General features: G+C 39.3%; 1 protein-coding gene across 1 annotated transcript in view; it reads right to left on the reverse strand.

Moving 5' to 3' along the window:
- The window catches only part of ranbp2 (RAN binding protein 2), a 64,509-nt gene extending 42,586 nt beyond the window's left edge, over positions 1-21,923 (reverse strand). Inside the window, 12 exon segments of the mRNA XM_052026776.1 lie at positions 970-1,093; positions 1,189-1,364; positions 1,440-1,621; positions 2,035-2,241; positions 7,635-7,725; positions 7,844-8,039; positions 8,984-9,129; positions 12,223-12,453; positions 13,254-13,409; positions 15,980-16,091; positions 21,189-21,256; positions 21,782-21,923. Of these exon segments, the coding sequence (XP_051882736.1) occupies positions 970-1,093; positions 1,189-1,364; positions 1,440-1,621; positions 2,035-2,241; positions 7,635-7,725; positions 7,844-8,039; positions 8,984-9,129; positions 12,223-12,453; positions 13,254-13,409; positions 15,980-16,091; positions 21,189-21,256; positions 21,782-21,856 (1,764 nt within the window). The 5' untranslated portion in view covers positions 21,857-21,923.
- Between the last annotated feature and the right edge of the window lie 1,535 nt (positions 21,924-23,458).

Genomic DNA, 23,458 nt, shown 5'->3' on the forward strand with positions numbered 1-23,458 from the left:
GTTGGGCATTATTGTTTTTGAGAAGTTAAAGATATATTAAAAAAATAACAGCATTAACATCGTCTTAAAGACAAGTAAACAGGCAGTCTGGTTCAAAGAACATAATCATCAAGGGCAATGAATAGATAGGAGAGAGCACCTCATGCAAAGATTGTTTTTTCAGTCTTTCCAATAGTGCATCAGGTCTATAGTCAGATCCATGCAATTTTGACGGTGGGGAGGGGAGAGGAACAGAATAGTAGAAAATGCTGTGGATTTCAGAGCATCAATACTATAAAAGGAACACAAGGGGAAGAGGGCTACCAGACACTGTGCAGTTTGAAATTAGAGAACATCAGGTTGGGTTTCTTGGGGTGGGAAGAGTTGATCATGTCAAAAGGGCGAGGACAATACTTATAAAATGGAAACCATTTACAATATATCTTTGTGCAGCCAAGGAAAAGAAGTCTCATACCCAGGAAAGCCACACGTAGACCTCAGGGACAGGAAGAAGATGGAGGGCATGAGGAGAAATTGGAAAGAAACTAAAAATCCAAGCAAAGACAGATATATAATACTTTCATTATATCTGTGAGGAACAGTCAATGGGTGTGTGCAGGGGAAAGCAATAAAGACAGTTAAATGGACTCAACCTTGGTAATAAAATTGAAGTCCAAGTGCTGATTACATTTTTGGTGGAGACAAGGGGTTATTTTCAGGAGTTGGCCATTGATGGAAAAAAAATCACAGGTCTTATTTGCTTAACAGAATGAGCTAGGAGCAGTAAGTGGTTTGGCAGATCAAGGTGATAATCCATAAATGTCAAATTCTGTGCAAGCACACTGAAGTGGGTTTTAAAACTGTTGAAAGTATTATAAAATGTAATGTTGCTGTTTTAGTAGATTAAATGCATAACATTAAGTGTTTGATACAATAGTATAATAAAAATTGAATGAATATTTTCCAAAAAGCACACCATTTAAGACTTACAATGCTGACCAAGCTTCGTGCCCAGTGTATGATCAGGGCAGGCTGAAGTCCATGTTTTTCTAATGCCCTTAAGGTACCAAGCTCATGCTGTATTACAAGTCTTAACTTAACTGATGTACCTGGTCTAAAAAGAAAAATGGTGCAATAAACTTTTTCTCAACAAATTTTTAATTCAAACAAAAAATCTTCAATTATTTATAAAAGCAACAGGATATTTACTGTGCTCTTTTGTAGATAAGGTTGTAAACAGCATCCCACCAGGCTCTTTGTCGCTCTGTATAGAGTAGTTTACTGATTGATAGTGGCAAGTACTTTGGTTGGTGTAAACTGTAGTGATGAGCTGATTTATCTTGTAACTGTGTGTGACTTGAATATATCACTCCAAGAAGAAAAACCTGAAAATATTTTATCAAATCAGTATTGTTCACTTTCAGTAGCACCTTAAAAATTAGCATTGCTTTTAATCATACCTCAAGATCCAAAAGGCAAATAGTCTCAGGAGCATTTGTGTCAAGCCGTGATGTTTCCTGGGGCAATCTAGGAAATAAGTGCTTTAACCAATTCCGGACCACAGGCAATTGAGCCATTGCAAACTGCTGCAAGCCAAGCCAGACAAGGTGCTGCAAATTTCCACCATGCAACCTAACACAACCTGAAAAGAGTGCAGATTACAAAACTAACTGTAACTGTGTTAAATTTATCTACTTTATGATTAAGATACAACACAGAATGAATAAATTATGTACTAAGTTAAACTGTAATGTATTAAAGCGTGACGTAGGATTAGCTTTACTGGGGATTTTGGGGGGGGGGGGGCGGGGAGGGGGGGGTTAGGGGAGGTGGAAGTCACCCCGTTCAATTTTGCATTAAAATTTACCTTACACATATATGCATACATCCCTTTACCTCCCTTATTTCAGAAAGATTAAAAAACACAATGAAGATTTCCCCCAACTATCATACTCTATGCAACCAAATCAGTAAAATCAAAATGAAAACACCAGTGATTACACAGCAAAGAAATGACAAAGTACTAGAACATTTCAAATTTAGAACGTTTCTTACCGTCATCCCATTTTATAAGATCGTTCATGTCTGGTTGCATTCCTGTAACATCTCTGATGTCATCATTGGCTAGAAAAGACCTTTCATAAGTTAGACTTCCAAACAATGTTTCAATCAATGCAATTTGGCCACTTTTATTTGCAAAGGTCTCCACTACTTCTTTGTGATAGTCAGGTTTCCCAAGCATCAAGTTAATTAACATGTGACCTACAAAAGAAAAGAAACTTTTGTTAGGAAATTGCAAGGAATTTGTAAAGGGAAAATTAACAAATTCTTACGTATTAATTACACCAGATTATACAAAATAAAATCAAAGGAAAACAGCATTAATGTAAGCTGTGGCTCAATTGATAGTACTTTTGCCTGATCAACAGCTGCAAGATCAAAGTCTCTCCAGACTTGAGCAAAAATCTATAGCTAACACAAGCAGAATAGAGAGAGAGTGCTACACTATTAGTTTAGTGTTCATTTTTAAAAACAGCCAAAACAGGTTCCATGAGTTCAGAAACAGAATGTGGCAGCAGTGGTTCAAAAGCTGCAACAAGAGAAATCTGCAGTGTGAAGTCACAGGTAAGGCAGGTAAATGTGCAGTGGCAATTGTTGGCTAAATTTTAAGTTAACCTTTAGCATCTAAATTTAATCAAATACATTGAACAAGGTAAATATTTTGATTAACACTGAACTACATGGGGAAGATAAGTAAACTGATCACCAGGCCGTGAAGAGGTGGGGAGGGAGGGTGAAGTGAAAAGGCAGATAGTTGTAGGAAGAAAAAAGCTGTATAGACAGTATTCAAAGCCAGGAAATGAGACCTTAAAGTTGTAGCACACCTAGTATCAGGGTAAGGGATATCTCCTTTCGATGAGAGAAACTTGTAATGGGAGGGGATGGATTACAATTGCCATGGTCCACATAGATACTCACAAGTAAGACTACAAAAAAGGCTTTAAGAGTTTGAGTAGCCAGGCACTAAATTAAAAAAACAGAACTATGCAATAATAATCTTTCAATAATTACCCAAGCCACAAATAAATGGGCAGCATTACTTGGATCAGGGAGATTCTGTGGCTCAAAAATTGATTTGGGAGAAGCAGGGTTCAGTTTGTGGGTCCCAGGCATCAGCACTGGGAAGAGCTGTTCCATTGTTATGGACTACATCAGAACCATGCAAAAACCAGAGTTCTGGCAAATGGAAAAATGAAGAGGTAGATAATGGTGGGTCGGTGAAATGGGAGCGTCATGATGGAAAGAAATCTGGGATGCTAAAGATACCCAAGAGGGGGAAAAAAAAAGGAACCACTGGAGGAAAGTAATTGGGTAAAGGTATCAAAATTTTGACAGAATGGACAGAGTGTACAAAAAAAAAGTGCATTAACAGAGAGCAAGAAAGAAGACTGATAGGGCTTTTGCATGAAAACTTAAAAAGCCAAATCTAATGGTAGTGTATCCGAGGTTGCAAGACATTTCTAAGATATATGAATTAACAAATATAATGGATATAACTGCCATCACAGCAACATGGCTGCAAGGTGACCAAGGCTGGGAACTGAATACCCAGAAACATTCAATATATAGGAAGGACAGGCAAAAGGGAGAAACAAAATAGGATGGGGTTGCTGGTAAGAGATGAAAACAGCAACAGGAGAAAGAATATTGACTTAAAAAAAAAATCAAGATACAGAATCAGTCTGGGTGAAGCTAAGCAGAACCAAGGGCAGAAAATATAGAAAGACACAGTGAGGATAACTGGAACTTTCTCATGACGTATTGGTTTATTATTGTCACTTGTACCAAGGTACAGTGAAAAGCTTGTCTTACAAACCAATCGTACAGGTCAATTCATTACACAGTGCAGTTACATTGAGTTAGTACAGAGTGCATTGATGTAGTACAGGTAATAACAACAACAACAGTACAGAGTAAAGTGTCACAGCTACAGAGGAAGTGCAGTGCAATAAGGTGCAAGGTCACAACAAGGTAGATCGTGAGGTCATAGTCCATCTCATTATATAAGGGAACCATTCAACAGTCTTATCACAGTGGGGTAAAAGCTATCCTTAAGTCTGGTGGTACGTGCCCTCAGGCTCCTGTATCTTCTACCCGATGGAAGAGTAGAGAAGAGAGAATGTCCCGGGTGGGTGGGGTCTTTGATTACACTGGCTGCTTCACCAAGACAATGAGAGGTAAAGACAGAGTCCAAGGAGGGGAGGCTGGTGTCCATGGTACACTGGGCTGTGTCCACAACTCTCTGCAGCTTCTTGCGGTCTTGGGCAGAGCAGTTGCCGTGCCAAGCCGTGATACATCCAGATAGGATGCTTTCTGTGGTGCATCGGTAAAAGTTGGTGAGAGTCAAAGGGGACAAACCAAATTTCTTTAGCCTCCTGAGGAAGTAGAAGCACTGGTGAGCTTTCTTGGCCATGGCATCTACGTGATTTGACCAGGACAGGCTGTTGGTGATGTTCACTCCCAAGAACTCGAAGCTCTCAACCATCTCGACCTCAGCACCATTGACTAATGGGGTACTGCAGGGATCAGTACTGGATCCCCAACTAGTCATAACATTCAGTGAAGACTACCCCATCCACCATGCTCAATGCAACTAAATCATCAAAATCAAAAATGCATAGGAAAACAACACTGGTCATTACACAAGCTATTCAGCAATAATATTGTCCAGGATGAACTCTCGGCATATGTACAAGGTGTTCAAGACCAGAATAAGGAGTCAATTGGGAAACAGCCTATTCTAGATTGGGTATTGTACAATGAGTTGTGTGATGTGGGGTCCTTTGGGGAAAAATAACTATAAATGATAGAATTCTTCATGAAAGTAGAGAGGGAAGTAATTCAACCTGAAATTTAAATAACGGAAACTATGAAGGCACGAGGAGCAAATTAGCTATGACAGACTGAGGAACAACATTAAAAGGGTGTGACAGTGGATAGGCAATGGCTAACAGATAAGGAACAAATGCATGATTTGCAACAATGTATTCCTTTCTAGATCAAAAGGAAAAATGACTCAGCTAACAAGGTTTAAGAATAGTACGAGATCCAAAAGAGCATATAAAGTTGGTTTGATATGAGAAAAAAAAGGGTAAATCCGCAAAGAACACAGAAGTAGATTGTAAAAGTTTCTATAATTTTAAAGATTGAAGATAAATATAGGTCTCTTGCAGTAAGAAAAGGGAAAATTTTAAATGAAGAAATGGCAAACCACTTAAATAATATGCAGAAAATGCTGGAAACTCTCTGCAGGGCAGGCAGCAAATAAAGGGTCTTTGACTTGAAACATCAGAACTGGGAGAGAGAGAAATCAAACTAACCATTTCTCTTTCCATAGATGCGTCCTGACCAGCTGAGTGTTTCCAGCATTGTGTTTTTATTAGTCCAGATTTCTACCTTTCACTGTTTTAATTTTTCAAATTCAATGATTCTGTCTTTCCGGATACACTAAGGAACCACGAGCCCAATGAAGAGGAGGCATCCACTTCTTCCATGGCTACCTCTTTTTGTCGTCATGGATAAAGTGGATGCCCTGGTCGCCATCTTCTAAATTCATACAGATTATGGAACAGTTCGTGCAGTTTGGGTGGTGATAAATGTAGCCGCATTATTTTAAAAAAGGGAACAAAAACAAGGAATTACAGACCAGTTAGATTAGTTTAGCATTAGTAGTAAGGAAAATACTTTGAGTCTATTATAAAGGATGTGATAACAGGACACTCAGAAAATATCAACAGGATTAGTCAAAATTAACAGATTTATTGAAGTGAAAGTAAAGGCCTGGATAGAGTGGACGTGGAGAGGATGGTTTCCAGTAGTAGGAGCGTCTAGGACCAGAGGGCACAGCCTCAGAATAGAAGGACGTCCCTTTAGAACAGAGATGAGGAAGAATTTCTTCAGCCAGAGGGTGGTGAATCTGTGGAATTCATTGCCACAGACGGCTGTGGAGGCCAAGTCATTGGGTACATTTAAAGCGGAGGATGGTAGTTTCTTGATTAGTAAGGGCATCAAAGGTTACAGGGAGAAAGCAGGAGGATGGGGTTGAGGGAAAAATAAATCAGCCATGAATGAATGGCGGAGCAGACACAATGTGCTGAATGGCCTAATTCTGCTTCTGTGTCTTATGGATATGTTTGACAAATCGACTGGATTTTGAGGCTGTAACTGCAAGCATAAATGAAATAAGTGGATATAGTGTATTGTGATTTTCAGAAGTACTTTGATAAAGCCCATGAGAGTTTAGTGCACAAGATTAAAGTCCATGGGATTGAAGGTAATACACTGGCTTAGGTTATAAAAAGAAACAGAAGAATAATTGGAACTTTCTCAGGATGGCATTCGAAGACTAATGGGGTACTTCAGGGTCCAGTGTTGGGGACCCAGCTATTCACATTATATATTAATGATTTAGATGAGGGAACCAAATGTAATATTTCTAAGGCTGCCAAAGACATGAAACTGGGTGGGCTTACAAGTCAAGTAGGGTGTAGGGGCTTCAAAGTAAGGCTTTGAAAAGTTGAGTGAATGGGTAAGTAAATGGCAGATGCAGTACATGGATAAATGTGAATTTATTCACTCTACTAGGAAAAAAAGTATTAGTTAAATTTTGATAGATTGGGAAATGTTGATTCAGGTGTTCATGTACACCAGTCACTAAGAGCAAATATGCAGGTGCAGCAAGCTATTGAGGAAATGGTACATTGGCCTTCAATGCAAGAGGTTTTTGAGTACCACAGCAAGGTTATCTTGCTAAATTAAACAGGGTCTTGATGAGACCACATTTGGAGTAAAAGCGTGCAATTTGGTCTCATTACCCAGAGTTAGATCCAGCATTGAAGGAATCCAGCAAAGGTCCATCATAATTTCTGTGATGGCAGGACTCTCGAGGAGAGATTGGCTCAACTAAGCATACATTTTCTGGACCTATGAAAGAGGATTCTATAGAAGTGTACAAAATTGTGACAGGACTAGATCAAGTGAAGGTTAAAAGTTTATCAAAGCAAGGGGTCTGAAACGAGAGCTCAGAGTTTCAGGATATGGGTTAAATCATTTAGGAATGAGACAAGGAGAAATTTCTTCACTCAGAACCTGTGAATTCTCCCGCACCACAGAAGGCGATGGAAGCTAAGTTGTTGAAATATATTTAAGCAGATAGATTTCTAGACACAAGAGGCAGCAAGGAATATGGACAGGTAGCAGGAAAAGGGTATTGAGATAAACAATCAGCCTGTCATTTTGAATGAAGCAGGCTCGAAAGACTAAATGGCCTACTCCTGCTCCTATTTTCTGTTTCTAGGTTACTGTTCTTCTGAAATCCTGTCTGTTCTCCAAAGGGTTTTGAAAATACCATGAGATTATTTTGAACAAGAATAAAGGAATTAACCCATGTTCTAGCCACTACCAAATCAATAAGCAGTAACAATAAATCAGATTATCAGGCCATTATAGCTTTCTGTATACTAGTTGGCGGCTCTGTTTCTAAGACTAACAGCGACTGATTACATTTCATAAGGTTTATCAATGCCTGCAAACAGATTTGGGATGACCAAAGATTATGAATGGTACTGTATAAAACTTTCTTTGAAGTAGATTACCTGATTGACTTTGTCTGTCTGATGCTAACCAGCTTAGCAATTCCTTGTTCGTCTCTTGTGCCTTCACAGATTTTATCTTGGGTCTTGGAACCTATAATTACATAAATATATTTGTATTACAGCAATACTATTATAAAGAAACTCAGTAACAAGTACCCCATCCCACCCCAGCAATAGTTCAAGACCTTCCAAACACTGAAGAAACCTACCTGATAAGCAATCAGATAACACAGTGCAGCAAGATCTACAACTGCTTTCCACTGGATCTCATTCTGTTGAGCCATCTTTAGAAGTAATGTTCCAGCATGCAAATAGAGATGTCCTCTTATTTCAATGAAAGCAGCAGAAAGATCATCCATAGTTGTGGTAATATACGATTTTGTGATATGCATTGTATGATCAAGACTAAAATAAAATATACAGAAAGCATGGAGTTGGCATGTTTTCCCCATTGGCTGACATGACAAACAGTTTCTATAATAGAGATAAATCCTGTTTCTTAACTCAATGAATTGTTTGGGCTTGAAATCCGAGTGGAGAAACCCAAGCATGGTTCACCAAGTTGTCTTATCTCATTCAGATCAGATGAAATAAATTAACTTTAACCATCTGCATTAGGATATCTACAAAGTACTGAATGAATTCATTTAAGCCCTTTCTCACTGGATCAAAAAAACATTTACACAAATTTGCATTTATTAACAATATAATCATGTAGTATTGTTAATGATTGAGGTAATTTGACAAAAATATAGTTTAAAGTACTCTAAAATAAATGCCAAAGGCAGATCAATGGCACTACTGATTGAGCATTAGAATATGAAAATACTGGAGATCACTAAAAATACCAAAATTAGCCAAAGCTGATTTACTTGTATTATCTCAGGAAAACCTTCCCTCTCATTATGTTTTTGGCAGCTTCTTTTCAGCTCCTCCAAATTTCTAATCAGTCCCACTCAGAAGTAACTTGGGTCATTTTTCTACATTAAAAGGAGTTATAAAAGTGCAAGATTCTCCTTTGTTAGAGCACTGTCAGCACAAGCAAGACCCAAGGTTCAGTTCCTTGTTTAAGCCGACCCTAGCAGGGCAATAAGTTACCATGGGTCTGTACCTCAAACTGTTTAGGTCCTAGTCCTAACCTTTATGAGGAGCTTGTCCTGCATGTAAATGCCCAGTGGAGAAAACAAGCAAGGTAAGAAAATACTCCAGTCAAAAGCTGATGACACTTAATCACCTTTGTGATAACAGTTCATAGTATGGAACAAATCACTCATGAAATAACTCTCCAGTATATATCAATGTTACCAGGAAAACAAAAGATTTTTGAAACAAGCCTCACAAAAGATTACCTCATTAGAGCATCTACAGCATCTTGGATGTCTCTGTTTGATAATGTCAAAAACATAAGATTAGAGGAAGCCAGGAGCAACTCCCTTTGCATTGATCGCCATCTATTTTTATCAGTTCCCGATACATTTGATGAACCAAGACATCTCTGCAGAATATAAAAATAAACCACTGATTTTGGCAAATAGAAAAGTTTAGAGCACAAGAACATTTCATTGCCCTACACTGCATTGGATACCAAAATTCAGGTTAAAGAGGAAAAAATATCCCAGCTTTTCCACAGCATTCCCGAGTTTTCCATTTACTAATAGAAAACACTGATAGTATGAACCTCAAACAATTTACCAGGATTTATTTTAGAACTACCTACATTTTTGTTTAAAGTAAGCTTTCTCTAAAAAAAAAAGTCAGAACTGAGAAGAAAAGATTTATATCAAACTGAAACCAAGTTCATCAGGTAGAAAATAGTGTACTACTCATGTAGCTGATCTCTTGAAAAAGGCTGCAATTGCTGCAAATAAAATGACGACAACAACATTGGTGGGAGGCAGCATAAAGGAAATTACAGACCTATTAGTCTGACATCAGTGGTTGGAAAGTTATTGGAATCAATCCTCAAGGATGAGGTTATGGAATACCTAAAGGTGCAAGGCAAGATAGGTCCAAGCCAGCATGGTTTCATGAAGGGAAGATCCTGCCTGACCAACCTATTGGAGTTTTTTTTTTGAGGAAATCTCAGGTAGGGTGGATAAGGGAGAGGCTGTGAATGTTGTGTATTTAGACTTCCAAAAGGCCTTCGACAAGGTGCCACACAAGAGGCTGGTTAATAAGTTGAGAGCTCACGGAATTACAGGTAGGCTATTAGAATGGGTGGAGCATTGGCTGGTAGGCAGAAAGCAAAGGGTGGGAATAAAGGGATCCTGTTCTTGTCGGCTACTGGTTACCAGTGGTGTTCCGCAGGGGTCGGTGTTGGGGGCCGCTTCTTTTTACATTGTACATCAATGACTTGGATTACGGAGTAAATGGTTTTGTGGCTAAGTTTGCAGACGACACCAAGATAGATGGAGGAACCATCCAGAATCGACTTAGCTTTTCCTTTATGGAAAATGAAGGGAATAACATGTTTCTGTGATTTATTCATTGATAACTGTTTATCATCTTTTGAACAGTTGTCTAATACAATTTGCTTAGATCACACTTTTCTTTTTCGATACTTACAGATTAGAAATTTTTTTTAAAAAGTTACTATGCCTTCTTTTCTGACTCCATATAAGATTGAAATTACGGAAAAAATTTTAGGCTTTAATCCCTATCAGAAGGGCTTGATAGCAATAATTTACGATCTAATTATGAAAATACGTCCAAAGACACTTGATAAAATTAAGAATGAATGGGAAAGAGAACTCCAGATACTTTTACCCACAGAGACATGGAAGAAAATTCTTCAATTAGTTAATACATATTCAATGTGTGCCAGACACTCTGATACAATTTAAGGTGGTTCACAGGACCCATATGTTGAAGGACAAGTTAGCCCATTTTTAATCACCAAATCCTATATGTGATAGATGTAATTTGGAGGTGGCTTCCCTGACACATATGTTTCGGTCCTGTCCTCTTTTGGAAAAATATTGGAAAGATATTTTTAACATTATTTCAACTGTATTGAATATTTACAACCTCACCCAATCACTGCAATTTTTGGGCTACTAATGATGGAATCTAGTCACTTATCTGCTGCTGCTTGTCATATGACTGCCTTTGTTACATTAGTGGCTAAGCGATCCATTTTGTTTAAATGGAAGGATCCAATACCACCCACTACTTTTCAATGGTTTTCTCAAACTGTATCGTTTTTAAACTTAGAAAAAATTAGGAGTGGCACTGTTGATTCTTTGCTTAAACTTGAGGAAGTTTGGAGTCCATTCATTCAATATTTTCATATGATATAGATCCCTTTTCAATAATCTTTGAACTTAGAGGAGCAGAGTTGATGACATAATAATGCTTTGTTCATCGAGAAATATCAGTCCAGTTTTTTTTCGTTTGAATTTTTTTTTAAGTTTGTTTCATTTTATTACTTACAATTTTTCTTTTGATTTGGTTTTTTTTAAACATAATAAATCTTTTCCTTTTTGATTTTTTTGTAATATATTCGTTTACCAAGAAACCGTGGGGCCTAAAATATATTTTTTATTCTTTATGACTATATGTCATGATTGTCCTCCCGATCTCTTTGTATTACGTGTATAATTACCAATATTATATTATTAATCTGCATTAATTTGAAAATTAATAAAAAGATGGAAAAAGAAAGATAGGTGGAGGAGTAGGGAGTATTGAAGTAACAGGAAGGTTGCAGAAAGACTTAGACATTTAGGAGTATGGGCAAAGAAATGGCAGATGAGATTCAATGTTGAGAAATGTGCCATTGTACACTTTGAAAAAAGAAATAAACGGACAGATTATCATCTAGATGGGGAGAAAATTCAAAGTACAGAATTGCAAAGGGACTTGGGGGTCCTCGTGCAGGATACCCTAAAGGTTAACCACCAGGTTGGATCGGTGGTAAAAAAAAAACAAGTGAATGCTATGTTGGCATTCATTTCGAGAGGTATAACATAAAAGTAAGGAAGTGTTGATGAGGCTCTATAGGGCACTGGTGAGGCCTCATTTGGAATAGTGTGTGCAGTTTTGGGCCCCTTTTCTTAGGAAGGATGTACTGATGCTGGAGAGGATTCAGAAAAGAATTACGAGGATGATTCCTGGAACAAAAGGGCTTACTTATGATGAAAGTTTGTCAGCTCTTGGACTGTACTCACTGGAGTACAGAAGAATGAGCGAGGACCTCATAGAAACATTTAGAACGTTGAAAGGACTGGACAAAGTAGATGTGGCTAAGCTGTTTCCTTTGGTGGGTGAGTCCAGGACTAGAGGGCACAGTCTTAGAATTAGAGGGTACCAGTTTAAAACAGAAATGAGGAGAAATTTCTTCAGCCAGAGGGTAGTGAAATTATGGAATTCTTTGCCACATACAGCTGTGGAGGCCCAATCATTAGGGGCATTTAAGGAGGAGATTGATAGGTATCTAATTAGTCAAGGTAACAAAGGATATGGGGATAAGGCTGGAAATTGGGGTTAGATAGGAATAGTTTTAGTTTAGCTCATGGAGCAGACTTAATGGGCCAAATGGCCTACTTCTGCTCCTTTGTCCTGTGATCTTGTGAACACTGGCATATACCTTTAATGTTTGTACCAGACAGGTGTTCCATTCCAGACTCCTGGAAAGAGTTCTTCTCTTCTCTGTATTCATGCAGAAATTCACTGCTTCTTCAAGCTTCCCAAAGGAACAGTAGAATTCCACCAAGCGTATATTAGCAAGTGGATCATCTGGTCTAGAATGCAGTTCAGACTGAATAAGATCAAACAGTTGAGAATGGTCCAACTGTCCCTTTGAGCTCAGCAGCTTTTCCTTCAGAAACAAAATAGTAAAATTATAAGATGAAGACCCATAAGACTGCAGATGCTGGAATATGGAGCAAAACAAAAACAAACACTGCCAGAGGAAGTCAGCAGATCAAACAGCATCTGTAGGTGGAATGGAATTGTCGATGTTTTGGGGCAAGACACAGTATCTCGACCTGCTGAGTTCTTCCAGCAGTTTTATTTTAAATATAGAGATGATTGCCCACCAACAAAAACTAAAAAGTCTAAAATCCATTAGTATTTTAAAGCATGGAGAATTACATTTTAGCAATTCTAATATATCAAGGACATGTATTGCTTGGGGACTCCTTAAAGTAGTTTAAGAAATATTTTAAATTGGCTGCATATTGTGTCACTAATACTCCTGTCGATGGAATACGATGGAAACTCCCGTCAATCAAGCTGAGCAAACATACTGCTGTAAAGGATTAAGACCAATTTTATGCACGATTTGTATGCAACTATGTTCCACTCACAACCATTTTCTGTAGAAATTACTTTAAAAAAAAAATCAGGAAAAGTTGCTCGTTGTCATAAAATGTTTCTCTCTTTACATAGACTTTGTTTAGTAAAAGGACAATAGATTCTTTGTTGGGAGCTTATCCTTCCAACTCATTGACTCACTGCGTTACCCATAAATCATTTTAAATGTGTTGTATAATAAATAGCACAGCAGGTCATATGAAGTTAAAGAGCAAATACCACCAGAATGAAATTCACCAAAAAAATTATAGATCATTGCTCTTGAATTTTGATCCATTTTCATTAGAGAAGTACTATGCTTACCTTCAGTTTATAAACAATCCTATTACCGGGAAAATGCTTGGCTGCCCTCTCCAGCCAATATTCAGCTCTTCCATCAATCAGGTTTCCATTATTACAGAGCAAATCGGCCACTTTCAGGATAATATCCTTCTGTACTGGGTTCAGTTCAATAACTCGCTAGTAAGAATTAAGAACATGAGAATTTAAATAAAATGCAAACAAATTATATATGCTTTACACATAAAATGTTGGAAACATGCATATAATCAGCGTCAGGACAGGTGCAACTACTTCAGGTAAGTAACTAACTAAACCTTGCAACAGACTTAAAGTGAGAAGGAAAATGAACAAGAACTTTAGGACCCAGGTAATCTTTTATCTATTATTCTTCACAAGAGAACACCAATATTTCAGTACCTTACAGTTGCAACTCCAAAGGTGATAAAGAATATAGTCTTTCTTGCAGTCACAACTGTTAGTTCCAAATAACATACTATCAGGATTAAGAACACTGGGATGTAGAAGGCCAGAGCCAAATACCAATGTTCAGGTTGGAACTTTTGACACATAATAGGACCTTAGATTTTGCAGAGTTGGTTTAAAGAACAAGTTCATTATTATCTTGATTACAATCCTACTAATTTATTATTTTGCTTATGTTAATTTTGGTGAACTATCCCCGATTCACTAGGGCTAGTCACCATGCAAAACTCTCCACTGTAAATGCTGATGCAGATTATTTAGCAAGTCCACTCCCTTACTTTCATTTAGAGTATCACCATAATCAGCTTTCAAAAGGACCCACAATTCTTCTAACTTGCTAATAATTTCAAAAACAGATATCCATGCAAGTTCCTCTTCATGATACTGTGTTTCGTCATCTTTGTGTCTTTTTTTTAAAAAAAGAAAAAGGAAGTGTCCTTGAGTTAGTTTTATGCTGTGCCATATTATTTCAATTTTTGGCAAGTTGCTACCCCTTAAAGGGATTAATTGGTTCTGAATGACATTAAATTAACTTTTGAACACCACTCACTAGGTTATCCAATTACCTTTGTCTCACTACAAGTATATCTAAATCTAGAATTTTTGCTAGCTGTCTTGCACGTTTTCCCTTCCAGCAACAAACTATGCTCAATTACGACTGATGTTCAGATAGATGTTCATACATTCTCATGCTGTTAACTAAAACTGGCTCATTAGTTATTCCTCTATCTAAAATGGCTTGCCAATTTTTTTGGTTTTAGGACATATTGCACAGAAACCTTTCTTCTAATGTGACCTATGCACAAGTTATTAAAGCACTTTTCTTTTAAATTCTGCATCTAACCAAGTAACATCTGCTACCAGAAGGCTTACACATAATTTCCAGAGAATCTTAAACCCTATTCTTAATTTCACCTCCATTTCCTCACCCTCAATCATCAAGGCTAATACTCAAATGTTATCATTTTTCTTTTCACTCCTGTAGACCTTATAACCTAGTACTTTTAGCTCCCCGTTATCAGTATCTTGGAGACACATCTTACTAAAGATTAGTGTGCCAAACCTTTCAAGTTGAATTTAAGCCAGCAATTCATTCCTACACACAGTTGTTACTTGGGCTATAAATCCTAATCTACCTTTCTCTAATGCTTTACTTGCACATTTCTCAAGTCCAAATCATTTTAAAATTCAGTTTTCCCATTGCCTCCTAGTCTACTCTCTTGCCTTTCGTTTGCACTTGTACTATTAATGACAATTTCCCTGATTACCTGCACTTACTAGCCCTTATGATCAGACCATTTATGTTTTCCACTAGCACTCCGGTTCTAATTCAGCTAATATGAAGTGCATACCAATGCTACTGTTCCTTCCTTTCCCAGAAACCGTGCCAGCACCACATAAAATGGAATTTTCTTCCCTTTGCCACAGTCCGATCGTCACCTTCCTACTCATTTTATCCTTGTATTAATTTTCAGGTGATTTGAGTATTAATCTAGAAATAATACTTTCAGCTTTAATTCTGAAAAGGACGTCAAGCTTATTTTTTTTCCAGTATTATTAATGCCAACGTGGACCACAACAACTATACGATCCTCCTTTCTCTCCAGCAGTATTCTTACAACCACTGACAATCCCATACTGTGGCATCATGCTTGTAACAGACCACATAGGACAAAGTATGGATATATGGTAATGACCTGCTCATTGGATGACGGTTAATCCCAAATCTTACACGTTTTAAAAAGACAAATATAGTTTAGAATACATTTGGGTCAGAGTACCCGATCCTTGATGTTATTAAACTGAGAAAATGATATGTTTGCAATACATTGAATTCCATCAGGCATGCCATGCCCTATATAATATTCTTATTTAATAATTTTATTTAACTAAATCTGTAACCAGAATTTCTATATTAAATGAAGGACCTTGAATCTTTATACTTGCAAGTTGATTTCTATCGAATCCTTGTCTAGTAAAGCTTACTGTCTAATACTATTAACAGCAATGTTAGTGAATGGAAGTATTCAACAATGGATGATTTTTGACTAGCTGTAAATAAGGTATTTATTTGTGACAAATTATTAATGCCTACTTAAAATTTATGCTGTTATATATACCATAGAACTCATCCTTAAAATTTGCAGATCATTTGCTAAGAACATTCCACAATATCTAGTTACAGGTGATGGCTCATTTTTCTATTTTCAAAAATTAAAAAATACAAAACAAATGAAATTAACTATTTACACATTAGACCATACCTTGTAACAACCAATGGCTTTTTCAATGTCACCTTCAGATTCATAAATCTGACCAAGCAGCTTGTGTGCTTTTGGATCCCTTTCCTGTACTTTTATGTATGCAGACACCTCCCTGCGGGACCATTTAAAAAAGTGCTTATTATGCAAAATAATCTACAATTCTAAACTTGAGCTAAATATAAAAAGTAAAATATATACACAATTGTAAAACATGACAAGCCACAAAGAAAGAGCAGGAGTGTGGGAGTAATTGGGATAGCACATGCATGAAGTTCAGCGGCAGGTCAGAGCCGAGCGGCAGGGCCACGGGTTGAACCATTGAATCAATGCTGAGGCTGGGACCGAGCAGTCCCCAGCTTGGGGGGGGGGGGGGGGTGTGGAGGGGAGGTGGTAGAACCAGTGGAGGAATTGCGAAGGGGAACCTCAGGCGTGATATCTCATCGGCTCTGCAGCCTCACCCAGTTCACCAGCACCTGGGTATCATCAGCCTTTGAATATGGAAGAAGAGATGCTCATCCGTTTGACTTCAGACCAGAGGCAGTGAGACACCCACGAAGGGTTGTTGCGGAGCACAGACCATGACACGGCTGGAGAGACGTCGCAGGCATGGTGGTGTAGCGGTTAGAATAACGCTTTACAGTGCCAGCGACCCAGGTTCAATTCTGGCCACTGTCTGTGGGAGTTTGTACGTTCTCCCCGTGACTGTGTGGGTTTCCTCCGGGTGCTCCGGTTTCCTCCCACATTCCAAAGATGTACGGGTTAGGTAGTTGTGGGCATGCTATGTTGGCACCAGAAGCATGGCGACACTTACGGGCAGCCCCCAGAACACTCGACACAAAAGATGCATTTCACTGTGTTTCGATGTACATGTGACCAATAAAGAAATCTACGCATCTATGATGTGCAGAGCCAAGCTCAAAGTTATACAGTACAGAAACAGGTCCTTTGGCCTCCTGTGCCAGATGTCTCTGAACTGCATCAACCATGTAAATCAGTTATTTGCTTAATGCTGCTGGCTCATTTCAGGACAAATAACATGAAAGATATTAAAGGGAATCAGAATAAACACAGTCTATAGTCTCTCACTCACTGGAGAAATAAAATGTCAAACAAAACCATTTGCACTGATTTCTTGCAGCAAACAACAAGTTTATTACAGCAAACTCATTACAATATAATCATTCCATTCAACTTCTAGACTGTCCCATAATTCAATTAGGCTATTTGCATCTTAACTTCATGATAATTCCATCCAGTTACATGCAGGGCACATTTATAATTTACGGTGCTGAAACAGAGATAGTTAGGGATCCTCTTGGAAAGAGTGATCATAGTATGATTGAATTTCTCATACAAATGGAGGGTGCAATAGTTCGATCTAAAACCAGTGTATTATGCCTAAACAAGGGAGACTACAACAGGATGAGGGAGGAGTTGGCGAGCATAGACTGGAAACACAGGCTACAGTTGAGGAACAGTGGATCAAAGATTTTTCATGGTGCTCAAGGGAAGGATATTCCAGTTAAAAGCAAGGACAGTAAGGGTGGGGAGAGTCAGCCTTGGATAACTAAGGAAATAAAAGAATGCACCAAGCTAAAAGCTCATGCATACAAAGTCACCAAAGTCGTGAGAAACTGGAAGATTGGGAAAACTTTAAAAAGCATTAAAAACCCACTAAGCAAGCAAGAAGGGAAGATAGATTATGCAAGTAAACTAGCACAAAATATGAAAGCATAGAAGTTTTTATAATTATAAAGAGTGGAAAAGGGTGGCTAAAGTGAACGTAGGTCCCTTGGAAGATGAGAAGGGGGGAATTAATATCGGGTAATGTGGAAAATGGCCGAGGCCTTGAACGACTATTTTGTGTTGGTCCTCAAGGTAGAGGACATGTCTAATATGCCAAAGAGATGTTATGGATGTGATGGGGAGATGAGGACATCAATACAATCACTGTCACTAAAGAGGTAGTGAAGAGCAAACTAGTGGGCCTAAAGGTAGACAAGTCCCCTGGTCCTGATGAAATATATCCCAGGGTACTGAAAGAAATGGGGGAAGTTGTAGTCGAGGTGTTTGTGATAATTTACCAAAATTCTCTGGACTCTGGGCAGATCGGAAGTCAGCGAATGTCATGCCATTGTTTGGCAAAGGACGTAGGCAAAAGGCAGGTAACTATAGGCCAGTTAGCTTAACATCTATAGTCGGGAAAATGCTTGAAGCTATCATTAAGGAAGAAATAGCAAGCCATCTGGATAGAAGTGGTTCCATCAGGAAGACAGCATGGATTCAAGAAGGGCAGGTCCTGTTTGACAAACTTACTGGAGTTCTTTGAGGATATAATGAGCGCAGTAGATAGAGGGGACCAGGTGGATATTGTATACTTAGATTCCAGAAGGCATCCAGTAAGGTGCTGCATAAAAGACTGATCCATAAGATAAGGATGCATGGAGTTGGGGGTAATGTATTAGCATGGATAGAGGATTGGTCAACCAATAGAAGGCAGAGAGTTGGGATAAATGGGTGTTTCTCTGGCTGGCAATCAGTGGTGAGCAGGGTGTCGCAGAGGTCAGTACTGGGCTCAGAACTGTACAGGATTTACATTAACAATATGGAAGAAGGGACCGAGTGTAGTCTAAGTTTGCTGACGACACTAAATTGAGTGGAAAAGCAAATTGTGCAGAGGATGTAGAAAGTCTGCAGAGATATAGGTAGGTTAAGTGAGTGGGCAAGGGTCTGGCACATGGAGTCCAATGTTGGTAAATGTGAGGTCATCCACTTTGGAAGGAAAAACAGATCAGATTATTTAAACAGTGAAAGATTGCAGTATGCTGTCGTGCAGAGGGACTTGGGAGTGCTCGTGCATGAATCGCAGAAGGTTCGTTTGCAGGTACAACAGCTTATCAAGGAGGCAAATGGAACGTTGGCCTTCATTGCTAGAGGGACTGGATTTAAGAGCAGGGAGGTTATGCAACTGTACAGGATACTGGTGAGCTCGCACCTGGAATACTGCGTGCTGTTCTGGTTTCCTTACTTAAGGAAAGATATAATGACTTTGGAGGCAGTGCAGAGGAGGCTCACCAGGTTGATTCCAGAGATGAGGGGGTTAGCCTGTGAGGAGAGTGAATCACCTGGGACTATACTCGCTGGAATTAAGAAAGAGAGGGGATCTTATATGAATATATAAAATTATGAAAGGGATAGATAAAATAGAGGTAGGAAGGTTGTTTCCACTGGTAGGTGGGACTAGAACTAGGGGATATAGCTTCAAGATTCAGGGGAATAGTTTTAAGACGGAGATGAGGAGAAACTGCTTTTCCCAGATAGTAGTGAATCTGGAATTCTCTGCCCAGGGAAGCAGTAGGTGCTACCTCATTAGATATATTTAAACACAGATAGATTTTTACATAGTAGGGGAATTAAGGGTTATGGGGAAAAGGCAGGTAGGTGGATCTGAGTCCACGGCCAGATCAGCCATGATCTCAATGAATGGTGAAGCAGGCTTGATGGGCCAGATGGCCTACTCCTGCTTCTATTTCTTGTGTTCTAAAGTTCTTAAATATCACAAGAAATTAAGGTCAAATAGCATTTTACCAGAGATATGCTTTTATCTAAATTTGTTCCATCCCTGTTGATATACACCATTGTCGAACCTTATGCTGCAATTCTATCAGATCCCTCTGATGGATGAGTGCATGAACCAAAATGGCTTAGTGCAGAGAGCACCTTTTTAATTGCTTAACAATATATTATTTTTATTTCAAAGGGAAGTGGCAAGAATTCAAAATTTAGTCTGTTACAGAAAGCAAGGAGCAATGACCAACAGTGGTTTAAGTGACAGGAAAGCTGAATGTAGTAAGGTTCTGCAGATCTGAGCATTGTATTTTGCTTTTCATAGTCTATATCAATAACATGGATAAATGAAGATGCAACAAAAATATTGCAAATGATAATAAAATTGGTCATGGTTAAAGGCACAGAAGAAAGTTTGATGTTAGGTCGGCAACAAATGAAATGGAATTCAATCTGCAATGTATGTGATAATGCATTTAGAGCAGGTTAATATGACAAAGGAATAGATATACAATAATTGGTACGATGGTGCGGAGGAATAGAGGAGTCTTAGTATCCACGTCCGCAGATAAAAAAATGGCAGGACTTGCTGTCCAGCCCAGGAAGCCTGCTCCAGCATTCAAGATCATGGCCGATCTTGTACCTTGGCATAATTTTCCTGCACCATTCTATTTTGCGTGGTTTACTTAATATCCAGAAATCTATCAATTTCAATTTTGAATGAAGAAATTTTCCCACATGATGTTTTTCTAAACAGTCTGGCTCATGTTCTGAGACTGACCTCTGGTTCCAAGTACATCACTACATACTGCCTGTCAAACCCTGCAAAAATATTGTTATGGCTGGTCTATTCTCATTCTATCAAACTCTAGATTCCCAAAAGTCTTTGAATGGGTGGATACGGTAGTTAAGTAGCGAAGAATGAAGTCCAGCGAGAACTGTATGAAGTCAGGCCACACCTTTGAATACAATTATGCTTACATTACCAGAAGCATGTGACATTACAAGAGAGATTATGGAGATTTGAGGACTTTGCTAGGGCTCGACATTTTCATTTTGAGTAGTAAATGACTAGGCTGGATTGGTTCTCTTTGGAATAAAGCGAAGATTTAATTGAAATACATAAAATTACAAGATGCTAACACAGGGAGAAAAGGAAAAAAAAACACTTCCTTTAGCCAATCGAGAGTATTCAGCTCTTGCTGTAGAGCCACATTGAGAATTTAACACCTGGAAGTTGAAGCCAGATAATGGCATACAGAATGTTAGACTATATTGTTGTGTACTTTCTTCATAGTTAATGACTAAGTGATATAAATTTAAGATAACTGATAGAAGAAAGAATTGTGGTGTGGGAAAAAAAAATCAATGATGTACAAAGGTCTGGACCAGTCTACCAAAACAAAAGTCACAGGAACACTCACACTTTAATAGTATCTGGAAGAGCACTGATGGGCCATAACCTGCAAGGCTATAGACAGAGACAGGAAGTGAAGTCACCCAAATAGATCTATTTGGTTGACATAAAAAATAAGCCAGATAGTCTTTTGTGTAACTAAACACCACGATTTTACAAATCATTATCTTGGATTTGTCCAATGAAAATAAAGACAGCATTGTAGAAGATTAGAAATATGTTTACCTCTTTGCAAGTTCATATTCTTTGGCTTCATAGTAGAGCTTTGCAAACAAAAATCCTTTGAGTGATTTCTAAAACAAAGTAAAACAAATTACAGCCAAAGGCTTTTATAAAAATCCATTCAAAGTTCTAGTTATAAAACAGTATTAGAGAAAACTCCATTAAATAGCACAAATAACTGCACTACAGTAAATTAAGGCCTAAAAGTATTGCAACCTAGCAGTTCATAACCTTCATAGGAAGTAAAAACAATTGTCAGGAGGCAGCCTTAGGATATTCAGATCAAAACCACGGCAACGAAACTGTAAGTGCGAAATAACTTGTGGACATGAATAACTACTATACAGCTAAAATTCTGATACAGGCGCAGCCTCCAGTTCCATGTACTGTGTTAACTTACAGCAGTAGTGTCTTAATTACCACGGCTCTCTAATGCAGTTAAAATAAAAACAGCGTAGTGCTGAAAGCACGACCCAACTCCGGCCTGGCTGCCAGAGGGAAGGCCCAACAGCCCAAGCCACAGCCCGCACTGCCCGTGGCCCTTCCACACCCCGCGGTTAGTCAGCGGCACCTCGGCGATGGGCCCAGACACTCACCTCACGGGGCGAGAGCGGCTTGGCGCCCTGCAACGAAGCAATATACCGCTCCACCTCCGCCTTACTACGCATCATGTTTGCTGGGCAGCTCCGGGCTGCTGTGTGTACAGGAACCGGTGAGCGCCGCCCCTCGCAGGCCTGTTCCGGTCCTGCGCCGTCACCTCCGTTCCCAACGCACCGATTTCAGCGCCGGGAAACGAAACCGACCGAACCCTCCATCCCCCTACCGCGCCTGCTCACGGTCCAAAGGCCCCGGCTAACGTCACAAGGAGCCCCTGACGTCGACTGCCAGCCATCCCCGCCGAGCAAATGCAGGGAGAGAAGAAGCGGGACTACGGTTCAAAGTCTCGCGAGGCTTCGGCCGCACGGCGACGTGAGTGGGCCCGCTGAGTGTAGGGGGAACAGTTTCCCCGTCGGACCGCGGTGACTGACTCCGGCATCTCGGAGAAGGACGTCGTATGGTGGTGATTCCTGTGATTCAACTCCGTTTCTAACGCCTCCCCATTTAGAGGACTGTGATCCGTTTACTCCTGGTGCAGGGTCTCCACCAACCCCTCTCCCTCCGCTGAGCGGTTTGGTTTCTTTGCTCCAGATTCCGGCGTCCGCCGTCTCCTGTGTCTCTGATCTGTTTACGTCTAAATAGTAATGAGGCCGACTGGCCCTTCGCGCTTGCTCCGCCATTCGTCAGTGTTGCGGCGTCATTTGCTTGCACTATCCTGTTTGCCTTGATTCCCTTAATACGCAGAAGTCCCGATCAATTGCTGGAACGAACTCAATGACTGAATCTCCATAGCCCAGGACTTCCAAAGATTCACCACCCACAAAGTAAAGAAATTTCGCCTCAGTCTGAAGCAGTCTGCTCCTTATTCTGAGTCCGTTACACTGGTTGTAGACCCCTTAGCCAGAAAAAAATGTCTAAAGTATTATCTAATTTTAAATCTATAATCTCACTCTGTAATATATTATCCATGTATCATCCATCCTTCCCCACCTTTTCTGCTACTGAAAACTAACTTGTTGATGCAGGGTCCTGATGGAGGGGCTTGACCCAAAACATCAATCATCCCTCTGCCTCCACAGATGCTGCTTGACCTGCTGAGTTCCTCCAGCAGTTTGTTTTTTTTTTAGCTCCAGATTCCAGCATCTGCAGCTTCTTGTGTCTCTCTAATTTGCTTTCTCTCTCTCCCAGTTCTGATGAAAGATCATGGACCCAAAATGTTAACTCTGTTTCTCTTTCTGCAGATGCTAACTTGCTGATTGTTTCCAACATTTTCTGTTTTTACTCCTGGGGAAATCAACACTTTAAGAACTTTGTGTGTTTCAATGAAATTTCTTCTCATACTTCTGAACTGTCTTTGTGGAGCTTGTATGATCTTCCTGTAGGAGACTGAGGGGTGATGTTATAGAAGTGTATAAAATCATGAGGGGCATAGATAGGGTGAATATACACAGTCTTTTTCCCAGGAAGAGGGAACCAAAAACTAGAGGGCATAGGTTTAAGGTGTGAGGGGAAATATTTAAAAGGGACGCGAGGGGCAACTTCTTCACACACAGGGTGGTGCGTATATGGAATGAACTGCCAAAGAAAGTAGTTGAGGCAAAATGTCATTTAAAAGATATTTGGATAAGTATATAGATAGGAAAGGTTTAGAGGGATACAGGCCAAATACGGGCAAA

This window comes from Pristis pectinata, chromosome 11 (genome assembly GCF_009764475.1).
Source record: "Pristis pectinata isolate sPriPec2 chromosome 11, sPriPec2.1.pri, whole genome shotgun sequence".
Taxonomy (NCBI): Eukaryota; Metazoa; Chordata; class Chondrichthyes; order Rhinopristiformes; family Pristidae; genus Pristis; species Pristis pectinata.